The 23,771-nt window shown below is 40.8% G+C and overlaps 1 protein-coding gene across 2 annotated transcripts in view; it reads right to left on the bottom strand.

The window, feature by feature from the left end:
• Nucleotides 1–4,377: 4,377 nt before the first annotated feature.
• Nucleotides 4,378–23,771, bottom strand: part of mtx3 (metaxin 3) — a 35,887-nt gene continuing 16,493 nt past the window's right edge. Inside the window, exons 6-9 of one of the 2 annotated variants that reach the window (XM_043706718.1) lie at nucleotides 20,687–20,763; nucleotides 11,670–11,827; nucleotides 5,970–6,040; nucleotides 4,378–4,903 (exon numbers count right to left, since the gene is read on the bottom strand). In XM_043706718.1, the coding sequence (XP_043562653.1) occupies nucleotides 4,802–4,903; nucleotides 5,970–6,040; nucleotides 11,670–11,827; nucleotides 20,687–20,763 (408 nt within the window). In that variant the 3' untranslated portion in view covers nucleotides 4,378–4,801. The remainder of the gene's footprint in view (nucleotides 4,904–5,969; nucleotides 6,041–11,669; nucleotides 11,828–20,686; nucleotides 20,764–23,771) is intronic. The other variant, XM_043706726.1, reaches the window with a different exon arrangement.

The raw sequence follows: 23,771 nt of genomic DNA, 5'->3' as shown, positions 1-23,771 counted from the left end.
AACAGGCCGTTCGGCCCATTGATTCCACACCAACCCTCCAAAGAGGATCCCACCCAGACCTCACTCCCACCCTAACCCTGTAATCCTGCATTTTCCCATGGTTAACCCACCCCTGGGACACTGTGGGCAATTTAGCAAGGCCAATCCACCAAACCTGCACATTTTTGGACTGTGGGAGGAAACCGAAGCACCCGGAAGAAACCCACGCTGATAGAGGGAGAAGGTGCCAGCTCCACACAGACAGTTGCCCAAGGGTGGAATCAAACCCAGATCCCTGGCACTGAGAGGCAGCAGTGCTAACCACTGTGCCATTCACAATATTGAATTTAACACTGAGTTCAACACAAGTCATAAACTGTCTCCCCAATTTTGATTCTGTTTTTATTTTGCTGTGTGCCAATCTGAATCTTGTTTTAATGTTTGTGCTTTTCAAAACAGCTGTTCATTTTTCTGCGATTCGCACTGACTCTGGACAATTGCTTTGTTTCTTCATTATAACTACTTTTTGTTCCATGACATCTCTGTCACATTAATCACTCCCTACCTCTATTCCAGATCTTCCTCCCAGTCATTGTTTTCTGCAACATATTACATTTCTATCCCCCTTCAGTTCTGGAGAGTTTAAACATTGCTAAGATGAGACAAGTTGTGGAAGCTTTACATCTTCCTGTCATCAGAACTAGGAAGCAAGAAACAAAGTTGGGGGTAAAAAAGGACAGAGCTGAAAATGTGTTGCTGGAAAAGCGCAGCAGGTCAGGCAGCATCCAAGGAACAGGAGAATCGACGTTTCGGGCATAAGCCCTATGCCCGAAAAGTCGATTCTCCTGTTCCTTGGATGCTGCCTGACCTGCTGCGCTTTTCCAGCAACACATTTTCAGCTCTGATCTCCAGCATCTGCAGCCCTCACTTTCTCTGGAAAAAAAGGACACCATTTTATAGAGCATGACAACAAGGTATTGACTGGTTGAGCCATTTTTGACATGGAGGTAGAGCAAGAACAATTAAATGTCAATCTTAATTCTCAGATACTGATTGGTCAGGATGTTGCCATAGGATGCAAGTTGCCAGAAATTATTTTTGTTTTAAGAAAGGTGCAATGTATGTACAAGTTCCTCTCGCCAACTGAAACAGAGTCCTATGCATTTAGAGGCATTTTCTAACTGACCTATTCAGCAATGCTATTATATATTCCTGAAGCATGTGGTACTTAAATTGGGACCTGATAGCCCAGAGGTAGGAACACTACCACGACTCACAAGAGCCATTCCTGTGCATTTCTATATATAGTTTTTAACACACATATGTACATTCATCATACTGTGAAATGGCTGATGATTAGTGTAACACTTACCATAGTTTAGACATTTTAATAAATGATTTCCATGTGCAGAATCACATCTAATGCTGGATATATTTTTCTCATGGTGAATATATTTTTCTGGAACCACAGCTTAGTTTAGCACGAATGTCATGCTGTTTTTGGATCAATGGGATAGGTTGGACAGGATCCGCCAATCACTGGGATATACAACCAACTTATTCAGCATCACACTGGCATTGAAACTCATATCACAGTACTCATATTAGATTAGATTACATTACAGTGTGGAAACAGGCTCTTCGGCCCAACAAGTCCACACCGACCCACCGAAGCGCAACCCACCCATACCCTTACATTTACCCCTTACCTAACACTATGGGCAATTTAGCATGGCCAATTCACCTGACCTGCACATCTTTGGACTGTGGGAGGAAACCGGAGCACCCGGAGGAAACCCACGCAGACACGGGAAGAACGTGCAGACTCCACACAGTCAGTCGCCTGAGGCGGGAATTGAACCCGGGTCTCAGGCGCTGTGAGGCAGCAGTGCTAACCACTGTGCCACCGTGCCGCCCACCATGTGTTGGGGGGGTGGTGGGGAGGGCAAAACATCTTGTTAATGGAGAAAAACACTTGTGGGTTTACTGTATAGCAGCAGTGTGAGACAGCTAGTGTAACCTGTCGTTCAAATTTTGGAGACACCTTCACCTTCCAGCATAACCTGAGATACGTTGATCACTGCTCAGGGCCAAAGATAGTAGGCACTGACCCTTTCATCTGTTTTGGTTATTAACAGCGAGTGATGATTTGATCTGCGTCTCCATTATATTTTTGATAATCACTATCTCAGCATCAAGATGTCAACTGATAGTCAGGGCCTTATTCACAAGGATGCCATTAAGACTGATCTTGTAGTGAACAGCACCATAAGATACCAATCAGAACCGTCTCCTCATTGTGTATAAAATGGTGTCCCCCTTTTCAAGTCTGCTTCTTGCATTCTCGTTCTGATGAGTGCAAAATGAATGTCTTCAACATCTCATCTCATCTTTTTGCAATGTTTAAGTTATGTACTACAAAACAATTCTTTTTCTATGAAATCTGCGTTTGAGTCAAAAATGTTAACTGCATCTCTCTCCGCAGATGTTGCCAGACTTGCTGAGTATTGCTCGCACTTTCTGTTTTCACTATGAAAGACAGATGGTTAACTAAGACAGGCTCAGTATCTACATTTAATACAAAATCATATTTACTAACAAAAACAGAATTGGCTGGAAAAACTCAGCAGGTCTGGCAGCATCTGTGACGAGAAATCCAAGTTAATGTTTCAGGTCTGGTGGCCCTTCCTCAGAAATGTTCTGTCAGTTCTCAGGAAGTGTCACCAGACCCAAAATGTTAACTCTGATTTCTCTTCACAGATGCTGCCAGATCTGCTGAGCTTTTCCAGCTACTTCTGCTTTGTTACTGATTTACAGCATCTGCAGTTCTTTCGCTTTATCATATTTACTACATAACTTTGTGCAAATACCCTCAATTCCCCCAAAAAATTCAGAATTGAAATTTTCAAGGATATGGATGCTGAAAAACCATCTCTCTTGTACTTAAACTGTTATTAGCAACGAATCACAGTACATGTGGCATGAAGGCATCCACACTCTAGATTTTCATTTTGCAAATAAAGTATTCTTGTGGAGAATGTCAAACAGTAAGGAACAAAGTACAGAAAATGTCCAAAACCTTCAAAAGTATTTATGCAGGTGAAGACCCTTGCTAATGTAATGATTTGAGTTTTTTCTCTTTCAACATAAGAACCTTTTCTTTTAAAAGTAAAATGGTCTTAAAGTATTTTATCAAGGCATAATCTGAGTTTACCAAGAATGTACTTAAAGGCACAATAATGTCCTTTTTCAAAGTTGCTTTATCACACTAGAATTGCAATTTAAGCATATCATTCAAGCTGACATTTTACTTATTAATGTACTGATTTATAATTTAAATATACATATGTCAACCAAGTTACAATTTCTCTTGAATAACTTGGCAAACAAACTTGGCTATAAACAGTCCACTAAAAATATTTGATCAGGTTCCACCCTGAAGATTCTTCCCATCACACATTTTGAGATTAAATTCGACACACTAACTCAAGTTAACTGATTCAGTCATAACTGCAGGAAGTTTTATGACTTCAAATCACAGCAGCATCTGAACTAAATTTGATAGGGTACAAACCTTAACCAATTCAAATTGATTGTTTTCTCATGGACATAAGTTTGTTAGTAACCATTACATACATGTATGAAACCGAACAAAGTTCAGAAGCACGTTTTTCTCCAAAATCATTTGTTGCTTCTAAAGTCAAAAATGTTTTAAATACGTTCTGAAATTTTCCTTAATGAATCTATGGAATTTTAGGAAAATAATATCCTGACATTATTTACAATACTTTAGTACTCTTTCCTAAAGCTGTCTCCACTAAAGCTATGGAGCTAATAATGCATTGATTGAGGCCATATAGCTACAGCCCTTTGGAAACATTACTTGAGGTGCAATATTTTTCAGGTCAAATCAAATACTGGTGAGAGTTATTAAAAGAGTCGTTGTTCACTCATTATAAGGCAGACCAGAGTTGGACAACATCTGTATGGTACAGACTGCAGAGCTAAAACAGTACTGTATTCTAGGAAACGCTGTGACTTCCAGATGATGTTTGCCTCCAGAACAGTCAGCCACCTGGTCAACCCTTCAAAAACTGGCATATCTTACCCCCATCTATAATAAGTAGAGCGATTACATTAGATTAGATTACATTAGATTACATTACAGTGTGGAAACAGGCCCTTCGGCCCAACAAGTCCACACCGACCCGCCGAAGCGAAACCCACCCATACCCCTACATTTACCCCTTACCTAACACTACGGGCAATTTAGCATGGCCAATTCACCTGACCCTGCACATCTTTTGGACTGTGGGAGGAAACCGGAGCACCCGGAGGAAACCCACGCAGACACGGGGAGAACGTGCAAACTCCACACAGTCAGTCGCCTGAGGCGGGAATTGAACCCGGGTCTCAGGCGCTGTGAGGCAGCAGTGCTAACCACTGTGCCACCGTGCCGCCCACAAATGTGAACCTAGAATCTCTAATGGCAGTCAATCATCTGGTTTAACACATTTAAAACACTAATATTTGCTCAGATAACGATAAATGTGTGTCTAACAAACTATGTCTGACAGGGTACTATTTCCTAAGTGCTAGTTGCTGAATTAGAAACAATAGCTGGTGAATTCTGCAGTTTTAAGTGAATCCTTCAGATTTCCATTTTAGATACATGTTCAGGTCAGCACATCAGATACCTCACTTGAAAGTGGCACTTTAAAAAAATTATCTCCCGTTGCCCACTCTTCAGATCCACGGTCATGTTAAAGTTCTGTTAACTGAAGACTTGCTGCAAATATATATGCAAAAACAGTCAAGACAATCAGTGTTGTGATGAGCAGGCTTCATTGCTCATGGGCATCAGTTTTGAAGGGGGTGCACCTTGAGGTTTGTGTTGGGGGCTGTTGCGAAGATTGTCATCCATCTATTGGGAGAAAATAAACAGAAGATTTGATAGGTGTGTTTTAATGTTTATTATTGGAGTCAATTAATAAATTCAAAATTAACTTCTGGACAATTTACATTTCACTGAATAACACTATTGCCATTTTCTTTCCAACAAATCTTACAGCTACAAACTGTTCTTTCACAATATGTCAATGTTTCAATATGTCATACGTGACTCTAAGAAGACGGCAACAGGTAGACCTTCAGATCAATACATCCATTACATTAGGATGCCAATTAGATCTTAAAGCTGGTTTATGTGAGAATTAAAATGTGTTGTATGATACTGTGACAATCCAAGTTCATTTACCTCAAGGTAATTTATACCAATAAGTCTTACTTTATAAATTGATCACTGCTTTAATTGAAAGCTAGGTTCTGAAATGTACTCTTTAAAATGCACCAATTTTTCTCTCTCACTATGCTTAACTCCTGCTCCAGAATGCATAAAACATGGCGAGTTATTATAATCAGCAGAAGTAGCGACTTTTCCGGACAAGAGGCAGAGCGTGAGAAAGGATCAGCTTCGCACATAATTGAAATACGTGTTGGAATTCCCATTTCCATTTTTCTTCCCTCTTCCCATGAATCTGGCAATTCCTGCTGTCTGTTTTGCAGGCATCAGCTTTCTAAAACATGTGCGAGTTTAGCCAATGAGTGTTAGCAGGATATTCAACTGCTGGGGAATCACAGCCATGCTGGGTTCTGCCTTCAGCAGTTATCCACTGGCCAGTTATTAGAAACTGGAATCTTTGATGAACATTGCCTCTCTGGTACATGAACACAAGCTAAGTGTGGTGCACCTACTTCTAATTCAACATCACAAATCAATTAACTTGCTGCCCGCTTTCTTTTGTGTGACTCAACATAGTACTAACTCGTGCATTAAGATTCAATTGTAATGCATTATGCAATAGTTTCGTTGGAAAATCTTAATCTAATGCATACTGCTAATTGTGCTAACTAGCCTAGGAGTGCATCATTATTCATGACACTTTACGGAACAGATATGTTTAATAGAAAAAGCAATTAAAAGAATCAACCTTCTCAATCAGGTTGGATTCCTTGTTTACAAGCTGTGTCAACTTCTGTAGGTTTGCATCCATCATATCTTCTAAGAGGACAGCAGGGAAAAAAGAACAAAATAGTAGGAAGAAAAGTGTTTCAGAAATAGCAAGATAAAGGAGCATGAATACAATGAACTGCTACAATCCCAGAACTTAGGGCATCAATAAAACAACAATGCTGGCAAAGTCCATTGTACTTAGTTGACTGCAGGTTGCATGAGTTAAAATAATAGAATTGCACACAATGAGACCATGGGGTTTGTTACGTCCATGTTGCCTCTCTTGCAAAAGCAGCAAAACTCAAAACCTGTTTCACCCCCATCTTTATCCCATAGCCCCTGTGAATTCTCTCTCTTCAGGTTCTTACACAATTTCCCCTTTTGGAAGCCATGTTTGAAGCTGACTCCACACACTCTCACGTAATGTACTACTGATCTTAACCAACAGCTGCACAAAATAGTTTTTCCTCCTGTCAGTGTCATATTTTTTAAGAAGCATTCACCTCAAATTGCTGTCCCCTGATGGGTCTACCTACTCTCAATGGGAACTGTTTCCCAAAATTCACTTTGTCTCGCCCCTCTTGATCCAGAGTACCCCTATCTAATCTCCTATTGAAGGAAAGCAGCCCAAATTCTCAAATTTTATCCATATAACCGAAATCCCTGGTGAATAAAAAAATGAAGTAATTCATTCAAAATCTATCACAAAGCTCTTCTCTATGCATTTCAAATTCTGCAAGACCATCAATATACCTCGGAAGTCAACAGAAAGGATCCTAAAAGACAAAATTAAACATAGCTTTGTAGTTCAGACCTTCATTTCTGACCCTGCACAAGCACAAGACCATGAGAAATAGAAAAAGCTGTTTGGCTCCTTGAGCCTTTGCCAGTACTCAATAGGGTCATGGCTGATCTGACATTCCTCTTTTCCACTTTCCTGCCCTTTCCCTGCAATCCTCGACTCCTCTACTGATCATGAATCTCTTGCTCTCTCAGCATTAAATATACACAAGGATTCTGCCCCCACAGCTCTCTGTGGCAAAGGGTTCCAAAGACGCTCAACCCTCAGAGGAGAAATTCCTCCCCATTTCTTAAATTGGTGCCCCTTAATTCTGAGACAGTGCCCTCTGGTCCTAGACTCCCCATGAGGGGAAACATCCTGTCAAGTCCCTTCTGAAATGTTTCAATACAATCAATTCTCATTCTTCTAAACTCCAGTGAGTAGAATCCCAACCTGTTCAGCCTTTGCTCAAAAGACAATCCCTCCATGTTGAGATTCCACCTCATGAACATTCTCTGAACTGCCTCCAATGAAATAAAAACGTCCCTTAAATAAGGGGAACTAAAACATATATTAAGGGGAGGAGAAAGAAGACAAGAATTTAGACACATGGCGATCTTCTTTGGTAAGTTCTCAACACTACGTAAAAAGAAAATTCAAACACAAACTTGTGCTGTTTGCAAAACTTCTATACTGAAAGGGATAACAGAATTTTTTAAAAAATTTCTTAACAGTTTGAACCTAACAAATTTGCTGAGAGAAGCAAGGGCAGAAATTGTGGAAATTCTAGCTATAACTTTTCAGTCCTCTTCAGATGCTGGAAGGATGTCAGAGCACAGGACAACTGCAAGTGTTAAAGCACAGTTCTTAAAAAAAGGATAAAAGGATAGACCTAGTGACTGCAGGTTAATCAGTCTAAACGTCACTGGTGGCAAACATAGACACAATAATCTGTGATACTAGGGGAAAATAAAGGTTAACAAATGAAAACCAGCTCTAATATATTAAAGATAAATCTGTTTGATTAACTTGATTTAAGTTCTTTGATGCTGAAGGTTGATAACTGAAGTGTGGTTATGTTATGCAGATCAGACTTCAAAAGGCAGTTAATAAAGTACCAATTAACAATCAAACTTGTGAAACCTGTAGTATTAAAGGGACAGCACTGAGTGAGATACAAAAGGACAGTTGGTTTTTCAGATTGGAAAGTATTGTAGTTGATGTTGGGACTACTGCTATTTTTAATGTATATTAATGACCTCGACTTAAATACGCATGTCAAAATTTCAATACTTGCAGATGACACAAAACTCAAATATTGTTAATAGTGAGGAACATTGTAACAGAATTCAGAAAGACACTGGTGATTTTAGGAACAATGGCAGATGAAATCTAACTCAGAGCAGTGCACAATTGATTCAATGTTGTAGTAAGTACAAGGGCAGATAACAGGGGAGGCAGTATCATAGTGGTAAATGGATGAGTAATCTAGAACCCAGGTTAAAGTTCTGGGGACATGGATTCAAATTCTATCACAGCTTCTAGTGGAATTTAAAAAATAAATACAGTTAACAATATTCAAACTAATCTCAGTAATAGCAATCACAAATTATCATGTGCAAACCCATATGGTTCATTAATGTCCTTTACGGAAGAAAATCTTTAATTATTTGTCACATCAGACTCTGTGCACTGAGGTTGACTCTTAACTACCCTTTGAAATGGCATGCCGATCCACTCAGTTCACTGGCCATCAGTGATGGGTAACAAATGCACCATGCAAGGTGGCAAGACATGTTGAAAAGGCATAAGAAATTCTGAATTTTATAAAGGGGCACTGAATACAAAAGGAATAACAATCTCTTTGTAATTGGAAGACGCAGATTTACAATGTAATTTGCAAAAGAACAGAGGAGACATGAGGGGGAGAAAAGTTTATGCAGTGATCTGTAAATGAGTTCGAGAAAATTTAACAATAACTTTCAGAAGGAAGTTGATTAAATTGATGAAGGGGTAAAGTCTGCAGGATACAGAGAAATGAGGAAGGAGACTAATCGGACAGGTCTTTCAATGAGCCAGCAGTGACGCAATGAGCCCAACAGTGTTTGTTTGCACTGCATCAGTCTACAATTTTCTGATATTTATTTTCTTTAAATGTAGTTTGAGCACAGCCTTGCAACAGAATGGATTGAAGGTAATAGTGCGTGTTTAATCCATAAAGTTGCATGAGCAAAGAAAAAGGCTGGATTGGCACCACATCCACAAGCACCCACTCCTTCCACCACCAACACTTAGTACACACTGTTGCTACTATCTACGAGGTGCACTGCAGAAATTCACTGAAGATCCTGTCAGTACCTTCCAAGACCCCAACCACTTTCCATCTATAAGGATAAGGGTAGTGGAAACATGGGAATATCAGTACCTGTAAGCTCCTCTCCAAGCCACTCACCATCCTGACTTGGAAATATATTGCTGTTTCTTCACTGTTGCTGGGTCAAAATCCTGAAATTCCTTCCCCAATGGCATTGTGGGTCAACCTACAGCATTGCAGCAGTTCAAAGAAGCAGCTCACCATTGCCTTCACCAGGGTAACAAGGTAATAAATGTTGGGCAGGCAGTGATGCCCATTCCGCACGAGTGAATAATAAAAAAAGAAATGGAGCACTATGGACAGACAACATGGGAGTTACAGGTGGCTTGGAAAGGCACAGGCCATAATCAAAGGCTTAAAACCTGTCCAATTGGATCATTAATTGCTTTAACTTCTGAAGACTATTAAAAAGTGTTGCCTAACCGTACACAATCTGAAGGCTTAATGTGAAAAATACATTTTCTCTGCATGGCTGAATACAATGTACAGAAACAGCAAAGAAAGAACATTGGATAAGATCATGGCTGGTTTGGGGGCTGTAGTCTCAGCTTCATTTTCCTTTATGCATCCCATAACCCTTATTTGCTAGACTACCAAATATCTAACTTAGCCTTGAATGAACTTCTCTGAAAGAGAATTCCACACTGTAAACACCCTCTGAGAGAAAGGAATGTCTCTCTTATAAGGGAAAATTCTTAATCTTAGACCATGTTCCCTAGTTTTAGTCTCCCCCATTAGAGGAAACAGTCTCTTGTACCCTCCCTATCCAGAACTCTAACAACAAAATCAAAAAGTAGAAGCAATCTAAATCAAAAGGGCAGAGAATATCTTCAATATAACATGTAACAACAAGGGGAGAGCTGTAAGCAAAAGAGCTCCATACAGTAGAACACTGAATTAGGCTTGGAGGGTTGGGGTTCCAGTTTTTGGGCCTACCCCGCCATGAAACACAACAGTTCTCCAGCTGAAGATGACAGATTCTTTGCTATTCCTCTCAATAACTGCTTGGAGCTGTGAATGGAATATTAGCAGCAAGTGAAGTAAATTTAGATGGATGAGGAATAGCAATACTAGGCATTGCCTCCTCCTCTTGGGCATGAAAAAGGTACATCGTGATTTCTTTTGTGCATTTTGCTTTGAAGGAGTCTTTCCTTGTACAAACAGGGCAACTGTAGTTGCCCAGCTATAACTACAGCTAATGAAGTCATCCAGACTAACCTACAACTAAATTAGATTCATTTTGTTGTAAACACAAGTAAGTAATTTGTTATAGTCCACAAAGTACTACTAGCAGATCTCTCCATTAGAGATTGTCTCTAGTACATTGATGGAACGACATTTTAATTTCTTCACACTCCTTGGCCCTAATAAAAGGATTCTATTTTGCCCTCAATTCATTTAACAAACATAGTTTGTTTACAAAGGTACAGGAAACCCAATTTCTTTTATATGGAAAAAAAGGACTTTGAACTTTCAATGAAACATAACTTTGTTTGAACAGAACTCAGCACTTTGGACCTCTTCTGTTATGTAATGAGATCACGATCAATGTGTACCTCAACATTAAACTGTGGTTGGTAGTCTGAGTACTCTTGACCTAACATTCTCAGTTTTGACACATGCAACTAACACCAACTCCAAAGCTTTGTGCAGGGGTTCGGGGTGTGGAAAATGAAGCATTTCATTTTCTACTACCTCGTGTAAAGATATCAACCAAATGGCCTAATTTTAATTAATAATTCCATGTTTTGCAGTCTCCTCTCGCAGCCATTTCCCACCTTGAGTGAATAGTTTCTCTCGTTCTTCCAAGGCCTTTAATCACTGTAGCTTTAGCTAGATCATTATTAACTCAAACAAATATCAGTCTAATCTATGGGATTCTGTCAACAATAATTAAATCGTTTCAGTCAGATATCATTTTCAATAATCTGCATTGCAACTCCTTGAAGCCCAATATACCTCTTTTAAAGGTGAAATACCCAAAAGTCAATGAAATACTCCAAATATGGTTGAGCTAGAGTTCTGGACTTCCTTTTCTGTTCCAGTGCTCGAGATAATGGATAATATTCCATTTGCTGTGATTTCTGTATTCAGGTTCTACAACATGCCCTGATCTGCTTCTCCACAGTTTCTAGCCTGTCACCATTTAGAATCAATACTTTCTTATGTTAATGATCTCATCCTTTCCCACAATGAACTCCATCACCACTGCTCCTCCATGATTGATATCTTTATCAAAAACAAGGAAATGATGCTATTGAAAAGAAAACTCGCTGACAGTATATCTACATTTAGTGAAATCTACAAGTGTGTAACTTTGATATCCATACATGAAAGCAACTAACTATCAAATCGCTCTGCCCCTTTACAAACCTCTGGTATTCCCATTCTCAACGTGTTATCTCTGCACTATTTTACATATTGTACTTAACAAGCAGCCATTATATTTTTGCTGAAATGCGGCATAGATCTTGAATAAGTTGGCGAGGCTGTAATTCCACCCACCACATCCAGTGACTCACCTGTAGAGCTTTGTGTGAAGTACTGACTCAGAATGTTGTCACAGAATTGGCAAAGATTATGGAGCTGATGCAGATGCTTCTGGAGGTGGGCATTAGGCAGCTCTGCTTTATACAGAGGTGCAAGAAATCCAAACGCAAAGGCATCAAGACTGGTCGGTCTACATACAAAACCATGAAGGCACAAGTTATAAGCCAGCATCAATTCTAATAAAAACAGCAGTTGCTGGAAAAGCTCAGTTGGTCTGGTAGCTTCTGTGAAGAGAAATCAGAATTAACATTTCAGGTCCAGTGACCCTTCCTCAGTTCTTTCGGCTTTTTCCAATTCTATCAAAGTTGTTATTGCTCAGGCTTTTCTCACAATATTTCTATCCTGTACTATTGATTAGTAAAAGGTAGGTACATCTGAAATTTAAAGCGTATACAATTGCTATTGCGAGCAGCAAGAATGATGTGATTTAATAAAATCACACCATGCATCAGACTCCTTAAATTTTAGCAAGCACTTTACTATCAGCTGTACTCCACAGCCCACATTAATACTTCAAAAGTTTGTAATCTATGTAATTCCCTTTCTAAAATTCTCAACAGTGTTAATGTAGTAGTTATTTTGTGGCAATTACCAGCCTGCTTGCAATTTGTGTGCACTCAAGTGCCACTGCTTCTCATTCCCTTGCCTTGCAAACTCATTCCGTTTATTCATCCTCGTATTTTCAGTGACGCTCCCTTTCTGCAGCCTTCTGTCCACCTTTTGCAGCAGCGACCTCGGCCCTCCCTCCACAGGCAGGCAAACCTACGTCTCAATCTCTGTTCCCAACGTGTGTTTTCTTTTTAAAAACAGCCCTGTTTGATTTATGATGTTTAGGCTAATAAAGCTGCCCCACTAATTGATGTAGATGGCACTTCATCCTTCAGTAGTTCTCTTCTGATCATTGCAAAAGGTAGTTACTGTAAACAGGGATCTGGATCATGTGAGGAATTAGATCATAAAGCTGTTAGACACAGGGACAGAGTTAAACCATTCAGCCCACTGAGACTGCTGTCATTCAATATACAGGCTGATTTCATAACTCTTGACTCATAATCCTACAGCACGGAAACAGGCCCTTCAGCCCAACTTGCCCATGCCAATCAGTTTCCAAAACTGAACAAATCCCATTGGATTAGCCCATATCCCTCTAAACCTTTCCTAACCATGTACCTGTCCAAATGTCTTTTAAACGTTGTAACTGTAAATGCTTCTATCATTTCCTCTGACAGTTTGTTTAATAGATCACCTTCTGAGTGAAAAGACTTGCCCTTCAGGTTCCTTTTAAATCTTTCCCCTCTCACCTTCTATACCCTCTATTTTTGGATTCCCCTACCCTGGGTAAAAGACCACTTTATCTCTGTCTCTCATAATTTCATAAACCTCTATGCGATCACCCCTCAGCTTCCTATGCTCCAGGGAAAAAAGCCACAGCCTTTCCAGTCTCTCCTTACAACACAACCCTTCCACAATAACAAACTAATAAATACTTCTTACACCATTTTCAGTTTAATAACATCATTGCAATAACAGAGTGACCAGAATTGTATGCAATACTTGGCCTCACCAATGTCTTGTGCAGCCGTAACATGATATCCCTATTCCTGTACTCAATGCTCTGTCCAATGAAGGTACATGTGCAAATTGCCTACTTCACAACTTTGTCACCTGTGATGCCACTTTCAAGGAATTATATACCTGATCCTTAGGTCTCTCTGTTCAACAAAACTGCCCAACACCTTACCATTAACTATAAGTGTGCTGGCCTGGTTTATCGTATCAAAATACAATACCTCCCAACAGCGCCCCACCCCTCCGCCTCCCCATCCCAACTATGTACATCATGGTAGCCCACAAACCCACCAATACACTAAAACAGCAACTAATGAACTTGAAAGACCCTATACAGACAACAAGTCAAATTAGTGTCATTTACAAAATACCGTGCAAGAACTGTAACAAACACTACATTGGACAAACAGGCAGAAAACCAGCCACCAGGAGACATGAACATCAACTAGCCACAAAAAGACATGACCCTCTATCACTGATATCTTTACGTACGGATAAGGAAGGACACCACTTTGATTGGGACAACACATCCATCCTAGGAGAAGCCAAATAGAGACATGCATGAGAATTCCTAGAAGCATGGTATTCCAACCGGAACTCTATCAACAAACACATTGACTTGGATCTCATTTAGGAGGAGAAAGTGAGGTCTGCAGATGCTGGAGATCAAAGTTGAAACTTTATTGCTGGAACAGCACAGCAGGTCAGGCAGCATCCAGGGAACAGGAGATTCGACGTTTCGGGCACAGGCCCTTCTTCAGGTGGCTTAGATTTGGCAATGGAGGAGGCCCAGGACTTGCATGTCCTTGGGGCAGTGGGAGGGGAGTTGAAGTGGTTAGCCACAGGGTGATGGGGTTGTTTTGTGCCTGTGTCCCAGAGATGTTCCCTGAAACACATCCTGTTTCACCGATGTAGAGGAGACCACATCGAGAGCAATGGACATAGCAGATGAGGTGGGTAGATATGCAGGAAAATCTCTGCCGGATGTGGTCGTGAAGAAGTGCCTGTGCCCGAAACGTCGAATCTCCTGTTCCCTGGATGCTGCCTGACCTGCTGTGCTGTTCCAGCAATAAAGTTTCAACTTGGATCTCATTTACCACCCCCGAGAAAAAGAACAGGAAATGACCTCACCAGAGGAAATGTCATCACCATAGGAAATGCCATCACCAACCCAAGGAAACCAAAACACATAAATAGAAAGCAGGCTATATCACCAGTGTTTCATCCAGAGGCTCACTGAAGATGTTATCTAGTATGGTGACAAAATGTTTGAAAGCAAACCTTCCAGCACAGTGAGCAAACCTACATCCATAAAGATCAAAGCCATAGAGTCAGCAATCTCCCCCCTGGCTTCCTAGAGATTCCTAGGATAAATATCATCTGGCCCAGGGGACTTATCTATTTTCACATTTGCCAGAATTGCTAACATCTCCTTCTTGTGAATCTCAATCCCGTCTAGTCTAATAGCCTATATCTCAGTATTCTCCTCAACAGCGCTGTCTTTTTCCTGTGTGAGTAATGACGAAAAATATTCATTTAGCATGTCCCCCATCTCCTCGGACTCCACACACAACTTCCCACTACTATCCTTGATTGGTCCTAATCTTCCTCTGGTCATTCTTTTATTCCTGATATACCTTTAGAAAGTTTTAGAGTTTTCCTTGAACCTATCTGCCAATGACTTCTCATGCCCCCTCCTTGCTCTTCTTAGCTCTCTCTTTAGGTCTTTCCTGGCTAACTTGTAACTCTCTCACAACCTAACTGAGCCTTCACGTCTCATCCTAACATAAGCTTTGTTCTTCCTCTTGACAAGAGATTCAACTTCTTTAGTAAACCACGGCTCCCTCGCTCGACCACTTCCTCCCTGGATGACAGGTACATACTGATCAATAATACACAGTAGCTGTTCCTTGAATAAGCTCCACATTTCAATTGTGCTGGCAGAGATGTGGCCGACCACATCCGGCAGAGATTTTCCTGCATATCTACCCACCTCATCTGCTATGTCCATTGCTCTCGATGTGGTCTCCTCTACATCGGTGAAACAGGATGTGTTTCAGGGAACATCTCTGGGACACAGGCACAAAACAACCCCATCACCCTGTGGCTAACCACTTCAACTCCCCTCCCACTGCCCCAAGGACATGCAAGTCCTGGGCCTCCTCCATTGCCAAATCTAAGCCACCTGAAGACTTGAGGAAGAACGCTTCACCTTCCACCTTGGGTGCATTCTACTACATGGAATCAACATCAACTTCATTAGTTTCCTCATCTCTGCTCCTCCCACCTCATCCCAGATCCAACCCTCCAACTCAGCACTGCTCTCTTGCCCTATTGTACCTGTCCATCTTCCTTGAAACCTAACTGCTCCACCCTCCCCAGCAACCTATCACAATTACCTCCCACCTGCATCCAACTTTTGCCATCCCACTTATCATCCCCCCAGTCCCAACCCCACATTTATCTCTCAGCCCTCTTCCCACTCCACATTACTGATGAAGGGCTTATGCCCGAAACATCAACTCTCTTGTTCCTCTGATGCTGTCTGACCTGCTGTGCTTTTCCAGCGCCACCCTTTCCTGACTCTCCAGCATCTGCAGTTTCTCCTTCTGTCTCCCACCAACAAGTCAATTGGCTAGTTCTCCCTGAATCCCATGTAACTTAACCTTTCTAACCAGTCTATTGTGCGGAACCTTGTTGAAGGCTTTGCTAAAATCCATGTAGACAATGTCTACCACGCTGCCTTCATCCACCTTCTTGGTCACCTCTCCAAAAATCTCAATCAAACTTGAGAGACACTATTTTCCCCGCAAAAAGCCAGACTGACTATCCCAATTAGTCTCTGCCTTTCCATATGCATGTAGATCCTGTCCCTCAGCATCCCCTCCAACAACTTACCCACCACTGATGTCAGACTCAGCGGTCTGTATTGCTCTGGTTTTTCCTTGCAGCCTTCTTAAATAATGGCACAACATCAGACACCCTCCAGTCCTCCGGCACCTTATTCGTGGTTGTTGATGATACAAATATCTCTGCTATGGGCCCTGCTACACATTCTTCTCTAGTTTACCACCATGTCCTGGGATGCACTTGATCAGATCCTGGGGATTTATCTACCATTATATGCTTTAAAACCTCCAGCACCACCTCTTCTGTAATACAGATCTTTTCAAAACATCACTATTTTTCTCCCTGAGTTCCCTAGCTTCCATGTCTTTCTCCACTGTAAATACTGATGTGAAATACTCATTTAGGATTCTCCCCATCTCCTGTGGTTCCATACATAGACAGCTACATTGATCTTAAAGGGCCCTATTCTCTCCCTAATTATTCTTGTGCCCTTAATATGTTTGCAGAATCATTTGATTTTAGTGATTGCTTTAATAGTTACATCGTAGATCAGCATGAGCTGTTTAAAATTTAAGATAAACCAGCAGATCCTTTGTGCACAAGATCTAAAAACAGCAATGATAATTATCCTGTATCTAATACAGCAGAGATCAAATGGAACAACCACCGTATTAGCTAGTCACCCAAGATACAACACTGAGCTATTATTAGTTATAGAGATGTACGTCACAGAAATAGACCCTTTGGTCCAACCCGTCCATGCCAACCAAATATCCCAACCCAATCTAGTCCCACCTGCCAGCACTTGGCCCATATCCCTCCAAACCCTTCCTATTCATATACCCACCCAGAGGTCTTTTAAATGTTGTAATTGTACCAGTCTCCACCACTTCCTCTGGCAGCTCATTCTATACACGTACCACCCTCTGCATGAAAAAGTTACCCCTTAGGTCTCTTTTATATCTTTCCCCTCTCACCCTAAACCTATGCCATCCAGTTCTGGACTCCCCACTCCAGGTAAAAGACTTTGTCTATTTATCCTATCCATGCCCCTCATAATTTTATAAACCTCTATAAGGTCACCCCTCAGCCTCGGACACTCCAGGGAAAACAGCCCCAGCCTGTTCAGCCTCTCCTTATAGCTCAAATCCTCCAACCCTGGCAACATCCTTGTAAATCTTTTCTGAACCCTTTCAGGTTCCACAACATCTTTCCGATAGGAAGGAGACCAGAATTGCACGCAATGTTCCAACAGTAGCCTAACCAATGTCCTGTACAGCCGCAACATGACTCCCAACTCCTGTACTCAATATGCGGACCAATAAAAGAAAGCACACCAAACGGCTTCTTCAATTCTATCTACCTGTGACTCTATCTCCAAGGAGCTATGAACCTGCACTCCAAGGTCTCTTTGTTCAGCAACATTCCCTAGGACCTTACCACTATGTGTTTGAGTCCTGCTAAGGTTTGCTTTCCCAAAATGCACCACCTCGCATTTATATAAATTAAACTCCATCTGTCACTTCTCAGTCCATTGGCCCATCTGATCAAGATCCCATTGTAATCTGAGGTAACCTTCTTTGCTGTTCACACCACCTCCAATTTTGGTGTCATCTGCAAACTTACTAACTATACCTCTTATTTTCGCATCTAAATCATTCATATAAATGATGAAAAGTAGTGGACACAGCACTGATCCTTGTGGCACTCCACTGGTCACTTCCGTGAGATCTAACCTTGCTAACCAGTCTCCCATGGGGAGCCTTGTCGAATGCCTTTCTGGAGTCCATATAAATCACGTCCATTGCTCTGCCCTCATCAATTCTCTTTGTTACTTCAAAAAACTCAATCAAGTTTGTGAGACATGATTTCCCACGCACAAAGCCATGTTGATTATCCCGAATCAGTCCTTGCCTTTCCAAATACATGTACATCCTGTCCCTCAGGATTCCCTCCAACAAATTGCCCACCACTGATGTCAGGTTCATTGATCTATAACTCCCTGGCTTGGCCTCACCACCCTTCTTAAACAGTAATTCTGGGTTAGATTTATTTAAAAGTTAGTTTGCATAGAAAAGCAAGTAAAAAAGATACTAATCCATTGCAAAATTCAATATAAAAACCTTTGAAAGGATGGTTCATGCTGCAGGACGTTTAAAATAAGTTGCAAATATACAGTTGCAAAACAAATATTGCATGCAGGTGACATGAATTTCCAGTCCACCCACAAAATCAGAACTTTTGCCAAAACAAAATTCAGTCAGATACATAAAATCATCAAAAATGTAAAATATTAATACATGGAACACAATGAGTGGGATTGCTTACACAGTACCTTGTTTGGAAGATCTGTTGGCAATTTGGTTGCATAGAAACAGAAAGTGGGAGGAGGAGTAGGACACTCAGTCTTTTGAACCTACTCCCACATTCAATATGTTCCAGGCTGATCCTCCAACTCAGTATCCTGTTCGCTGTATCTAGGCACCTTGTACTTAAGATGGCACAAAGGATTACAATACTGAACTTTATATTTCTTTATTTTTCTAATTTATTCCTGAGATCTTGTACCTAGATACCTTTGTACCGAAGATGGTGCCATAAGTGGCAACTTTGTGAACTTTGTACTCGTGAGTACATGTGACAATAAACCTAATTAGAGTCATAGAGATGTACAGCATGGAAACAGACCTTTCTTTCCAACTTGTCCATGCCGACCAGATATTCTAGTCCCATTTGCCAGCATTTGGACCATTTCCCTCCAAACCCTTCCTACTCATGTACCCATCCAAATGCCTTTAAAATGTTGTAATTGTACCAGCCTCCACCATTTGCTCAAGCAGTTCATTTGATACATGCACTTTAATTCAAGTTCTCCCCATACCCTTTGATCTCCTAAGCCTTAATAATTATATCGAAATCCATCTTGACAACATTCAATGTTTGGGCCTTTCTGTGGCAGAGAGTTCCACAAGCTCACTGTATTCTAGGAGCTCACCACATTCTGGGAGAAGAAATTTCTCCTCAGCTTATTCCTAAAATACCTACCCCCTATCCTTAAGGATGTGACCCCTAGTTCTCTACTTCCCAAATATCAGGAGAATCCTTCCTGCATTTACCACCAAGTCCTGTTAGAATTTTATAGGTTTCTATGTGATCTCCCATCATTCTTCTAAACTCCAGTGAATATAGTCCTGACTTATCCAGTCCCTCTTCATATATCAGTCCTGCCATCCCAGGAATCAGTCTGGTAAACCTTAGCTGCACTCCCTCCATAACCAAAACACCTTTCCTCAGATAAGGAGACTGAAACTGTACACAACATTCCAGGTGTGGTCTCACTAAGGCTTTATATTATTGCAGCAAGACATCCCTGCTCAAACAGCTGAATTAGCAACTGTATAAAACCTCCAGGTGTAGATTAATTTGCTAGCCTTAATTTGGAAATTGACTGAGAAGACATCCTCCATGCTATCTCTAACTAGTTCAAAATTGTATGAAAAAGCACTAGTGTCTAATGGCTTAGCATTGCAGTCTCCTAATTTTCTTCCTATGTACATCTAAAATGTGGACAAGGATAACTAGCTCACAACAGCAAAATCTGCATTCTGAAGAAAAACTAACTGAAACATTAACTGCGACTCTCTCCTCACTTTCTGACCTGCTAAATATTTCCAGCATTTTCTATGTTTAGAGTTTATACATACGCAAACACAGACAGCACAGAAACAGCCCCTTCGATTCAACTGCTAAACAAATATCCTAAATTAACCTAGTCCTATTTGCTAGCATTTGGCCCAGATTTATTTTAACCCTGCCTATTCACATTACCATCCAGATGCCTTTTAAATGTTGTAATTGTACCAGCCTCCACCACTTCCCCTGGCAGTTCGCTCCCTACACGTACCACCCTCCGCATGAAAAAGTTACCCCTTATAAATCTTTCCCCTCTCAACTTAAATCTATGCTCTATACTTGTGGACTCCTTCACTCCAGGGTAAAGACCTTGTACATTTACCCAATCCATGCCTCTCATGATTTTATAAACCTCTAAGGTCACTCCTCAGCCTCCAATGCTCCAGGGAAAAAATGCTCCAGCCTGTTCAGCCTCTCCCTATAGCTCAAATCCTCCAACCCTGGCAACATCCTTTTAATCTTTTCTGAACCCCTTCAAGTTTCACAACATCCTTCTTAGGGCAGGGAGATCAGAATTGCACATCGAGTTCCAATAGTGGTTTACTTTAGTTTACAAATGTGCACTGTCTTAGAAGCGTACACAAGACTAACTCACATTAAAAAGTAGATGTAAACAATCCATAGTTGTTCTGCAGTTGTAATATAATGAACACAACAGTGTACTGTTCATGCCTCACATCTATCCTCTTTCCATCTAATGGAAAATCAAAGGCTCAAGTGCCAAGATGGAGATGAGGGCCAAAGGAGCACCTATGGTAGTTCAGAGACAGAAAAACCCAAGGCAACCAATCAGGGAGGAGGATAATTAGAGCACAAACTGGTAGGGTTCCGTTTATAGCTATAATTTCCCTGACACTTCTTCCTCATCAATACTCACATTTTCCCAAAGAAGAAATTTGATGTTCCCAATCTGTAGGATAGAAGGTTCAGACACTCTTTGGCATCTCTGTAGATCTGTTCAAAACATGCCACAGAAACAGAGTTGAGACAGTTAGAAAGTTAATTATTTAACATATCGCACCAAGAAATAGGAGTAGTACTGGATTTTTATGAGATCTTTAACATAGCACTTTCTTGATGCCCAAAATAATTCACACATTGCCACATTTTTAAGCTAAACTGTATATAGGAAGAGTTAGCAGACAAATCACATGCAAAGTAGATTATAGTCAAGCCCAAATCTTTTAGTACAAGTACACTGTTCCTCCAGAGTCAATTATAGTAATCAAAAAGAATAATTGTGCCAATTTATTCTCCTCCCCGTATCGCAGAATCATTGATAACAATTGTGCTGTTCAATTGATCCTGTGGCTAAGCACAGTGCAATGAGATTGCAAATTTCTCATTTAGAAATAGGTCAGAAGTCTCCAAGTAGCTACACATACCCTCGATACCCTTATGTAGATCTGCAAGGCACATCATAGTCATACAGTTTTTCAGCTCAAGAGTGTTCTTTCCTATCCTGAGTCTACATAAGCCAGACACTAAATGCAGTTCAAAGCCGACCTGCATTATGACAGGGAAGGGGAGGGATGCAAGAACAGGTATAATTTTCAATTAAGCTGGAAGACTTTGAATTTGATGTGCTAGAAAGCAGAGAGTGTGCAGATATGTAATATAGGAGCTAAACTTTGGACAAGTTGTACAGTGGAGCTCAAGAGTTTAGTGATCAGAGGACTGAAAAAGCAAGGCTGAAGGCAGCTGAAACACAGACAGACGTTTTAATAAGAGTGGGGAAGAAGGAAGCAATATTACAAAAGTGGAAGTCAGCAATTTTGGCGAAGGATAAAATACATGGGATTTAAACTCTTGGTTGAACTTTTGGCTTCTTTCCATTTGATTTAATCAGAGTATCTGCAGACACAAATGGAACTGGTTCATAGTTGGGAGCTTTTGATAGAAACCAAATAACACAGCTGAGGCCAGCTCAATACTGAATTGAAGTGGGCTATGTTAAATTACTTGATGTTGAGAAAATTAATATCAGAGAAGTTAATGAAGGCAATCCATTTTGAAATTCACTATAAAAGCATCATTTGACTAATATAACAAAGAATCCGTACCATTATTGACCCATTGTTACCTAAATTTCTAAAAATCTTCTCCTTGACTCATTCTTCCAAAGGCACTTGGAGTATCTGCATCATAGTCCCTTGAAATATTGAAGAGGTTTTGGCTTTACAACTTCCCCTAGATAACCATTTCATATGTCAATCACTCAGTACAAAGTGGAGCTTCCTAATATTGGTTGTGGATGATTTAACAGCTCTTTGAGACAGGACAAATTAGACAGAATGTTCTCTCTGTGGATAAGTATCACTCACTCTGGATCCAAACAGCAGGAGGGGCTTCAAAAATGAGGTGGGTTAGATTATGTTCTCCTCAACTCATTAGATATGCACATGCACGTAAGATGTCACATTTTATATGCTGGAAATTCCGAAGCCTGTTGGGATCTAAGTTCCAACGTACAGACACTGTATTTAATAAGGCATCCACAATGCACTTCAGTCTCTGCAACTAAGCAGCATCACTCAGTCTCTACCCATGATCCGACCCACCCCTGGTGATGTCAGAGACCAGACAAAAAAGGCAGAGCCAGGTTTTAGCAAAGGTTCCTTGGAGACTCTTCTACAAGCTGTCCAAGAGAAAATAGAGGGCACAAAGAGGTCATGCCAACTGATAAAGGTTACCGAGCCAGAGATAGCTGTGAAGGTCAGCACCCATGGGCAACTCAAAAGAACTCGGCTCTATTGCACAAGAGGTTGAATAAAAGAATAGTTGACCATGGATTTCCAGACTTTTTTAGTTCCATTCCTCTGATATACTTAATGTTAATGGAATCTGAGGAGAGGTGATATATTCACTAAATGGCTCACTGTTAAAGTGAAAGGTGGCAGGAAACAAAGAGAAACATCTGGAGTTTTACACTGCATGCAGTGTGCCAGAACTAATAATGACGCTCTCGCTCACTTTCTACCTCGCTCTCTCTCTCTCTCCCCTTTTCCTGCTCTTTCTCTCTCCCTCCCCAACCTCTTTGTCTCTCTATTTCCAGATCATTCTTGTTTTCCCTCTCCCTCCTCCTTTCTGGTGCAATTGAATCATTGTGCAGTTCAGTTTCAGTATTTAAAATAATCAATTTGCTTTTGGCGGCACATTTTAGAGCCTAATGATTCAGTCTGGTGCTCACAATCTATCAGGTGAAGGCAGCTTCTTCGGTCAAGACGAAATTTTACCGGGAAATGGCGCTCAGGCAATTTTAGTTCAGACAATCCTGCATTCTGGAATATTATGTGACCCCCTTCAGAGGTAACAGAATAGAGGATAAAATAAAGTTTTTTGTTTGCTAATTAGATTTTGACCCTTGCAGGACTACAGCTGTTTAAAAATGGCTCATATCTGAAGAGAAATGAATATTTAAACAACGTATGATTAACTTGAAATGTTTCAGCTAAGTGTGAACTGGATGGAATAGATAGGGAGAAGCTGTTCCCAACTGTAAAAGGAACAAGAATGAGAAGGACAGAGATTTAAAGTGGTGTTTAAAAGAAGCAAGGGTAATGTGGGTAAAGTCAGTTTTCCTATAAGGGGTAGTAAGGGTATGAAATGCACTGCCTGCTTAGAGACACACGGTAGCAAACTGTGTACTCTGACAAGTCCTTGGCTAGGGAGACCAGAGCTGGATGCAGTCCTCCAGCTGAGGGCTCGCCAAGGCTTTATATAACTGCAACAAGATGTCTTTACTCCTGTAACCAAAGCCCCTTGCAAAAAAAAAACCGACCAGTCATTGCTTTGTTAACTTGCTTGCTGTACCTACATGCTAGCTTTTAGTGACGCATAAACAAGGACACCCAGGTCCCTTTGTACCCTGAGACTTCCCCACCTCTCACTCTTTGAAGTACACTTTGTCTATTTGTTTTGTTTCTTCAACCCAAGTGTAAAGTAGAAGCTAATATCAGAGA

The sequence above is a fragment of the Chiloscyllium plagiosum genome, chromosome 2 (assembly GCF_004010195.1).
Source record: "Chiloscyllium plagiosum isolate BGI_BamShark_2017 chromosome 2, ASM401019v2, whole genome shotgun sequence".
In the NCBI taxonomy this organism is placed as follows: domain Eukaryota; kingdom Metazoa; phylum Chordata; class Chondrichthyes; order Orectolobiformes; family Hemiscylliidae; genus Chiloscyllium; species Chiloscyllium plagiosum.
This window is presented reverse-complemented; position numbering and strand designations above follow the sequence as displayed.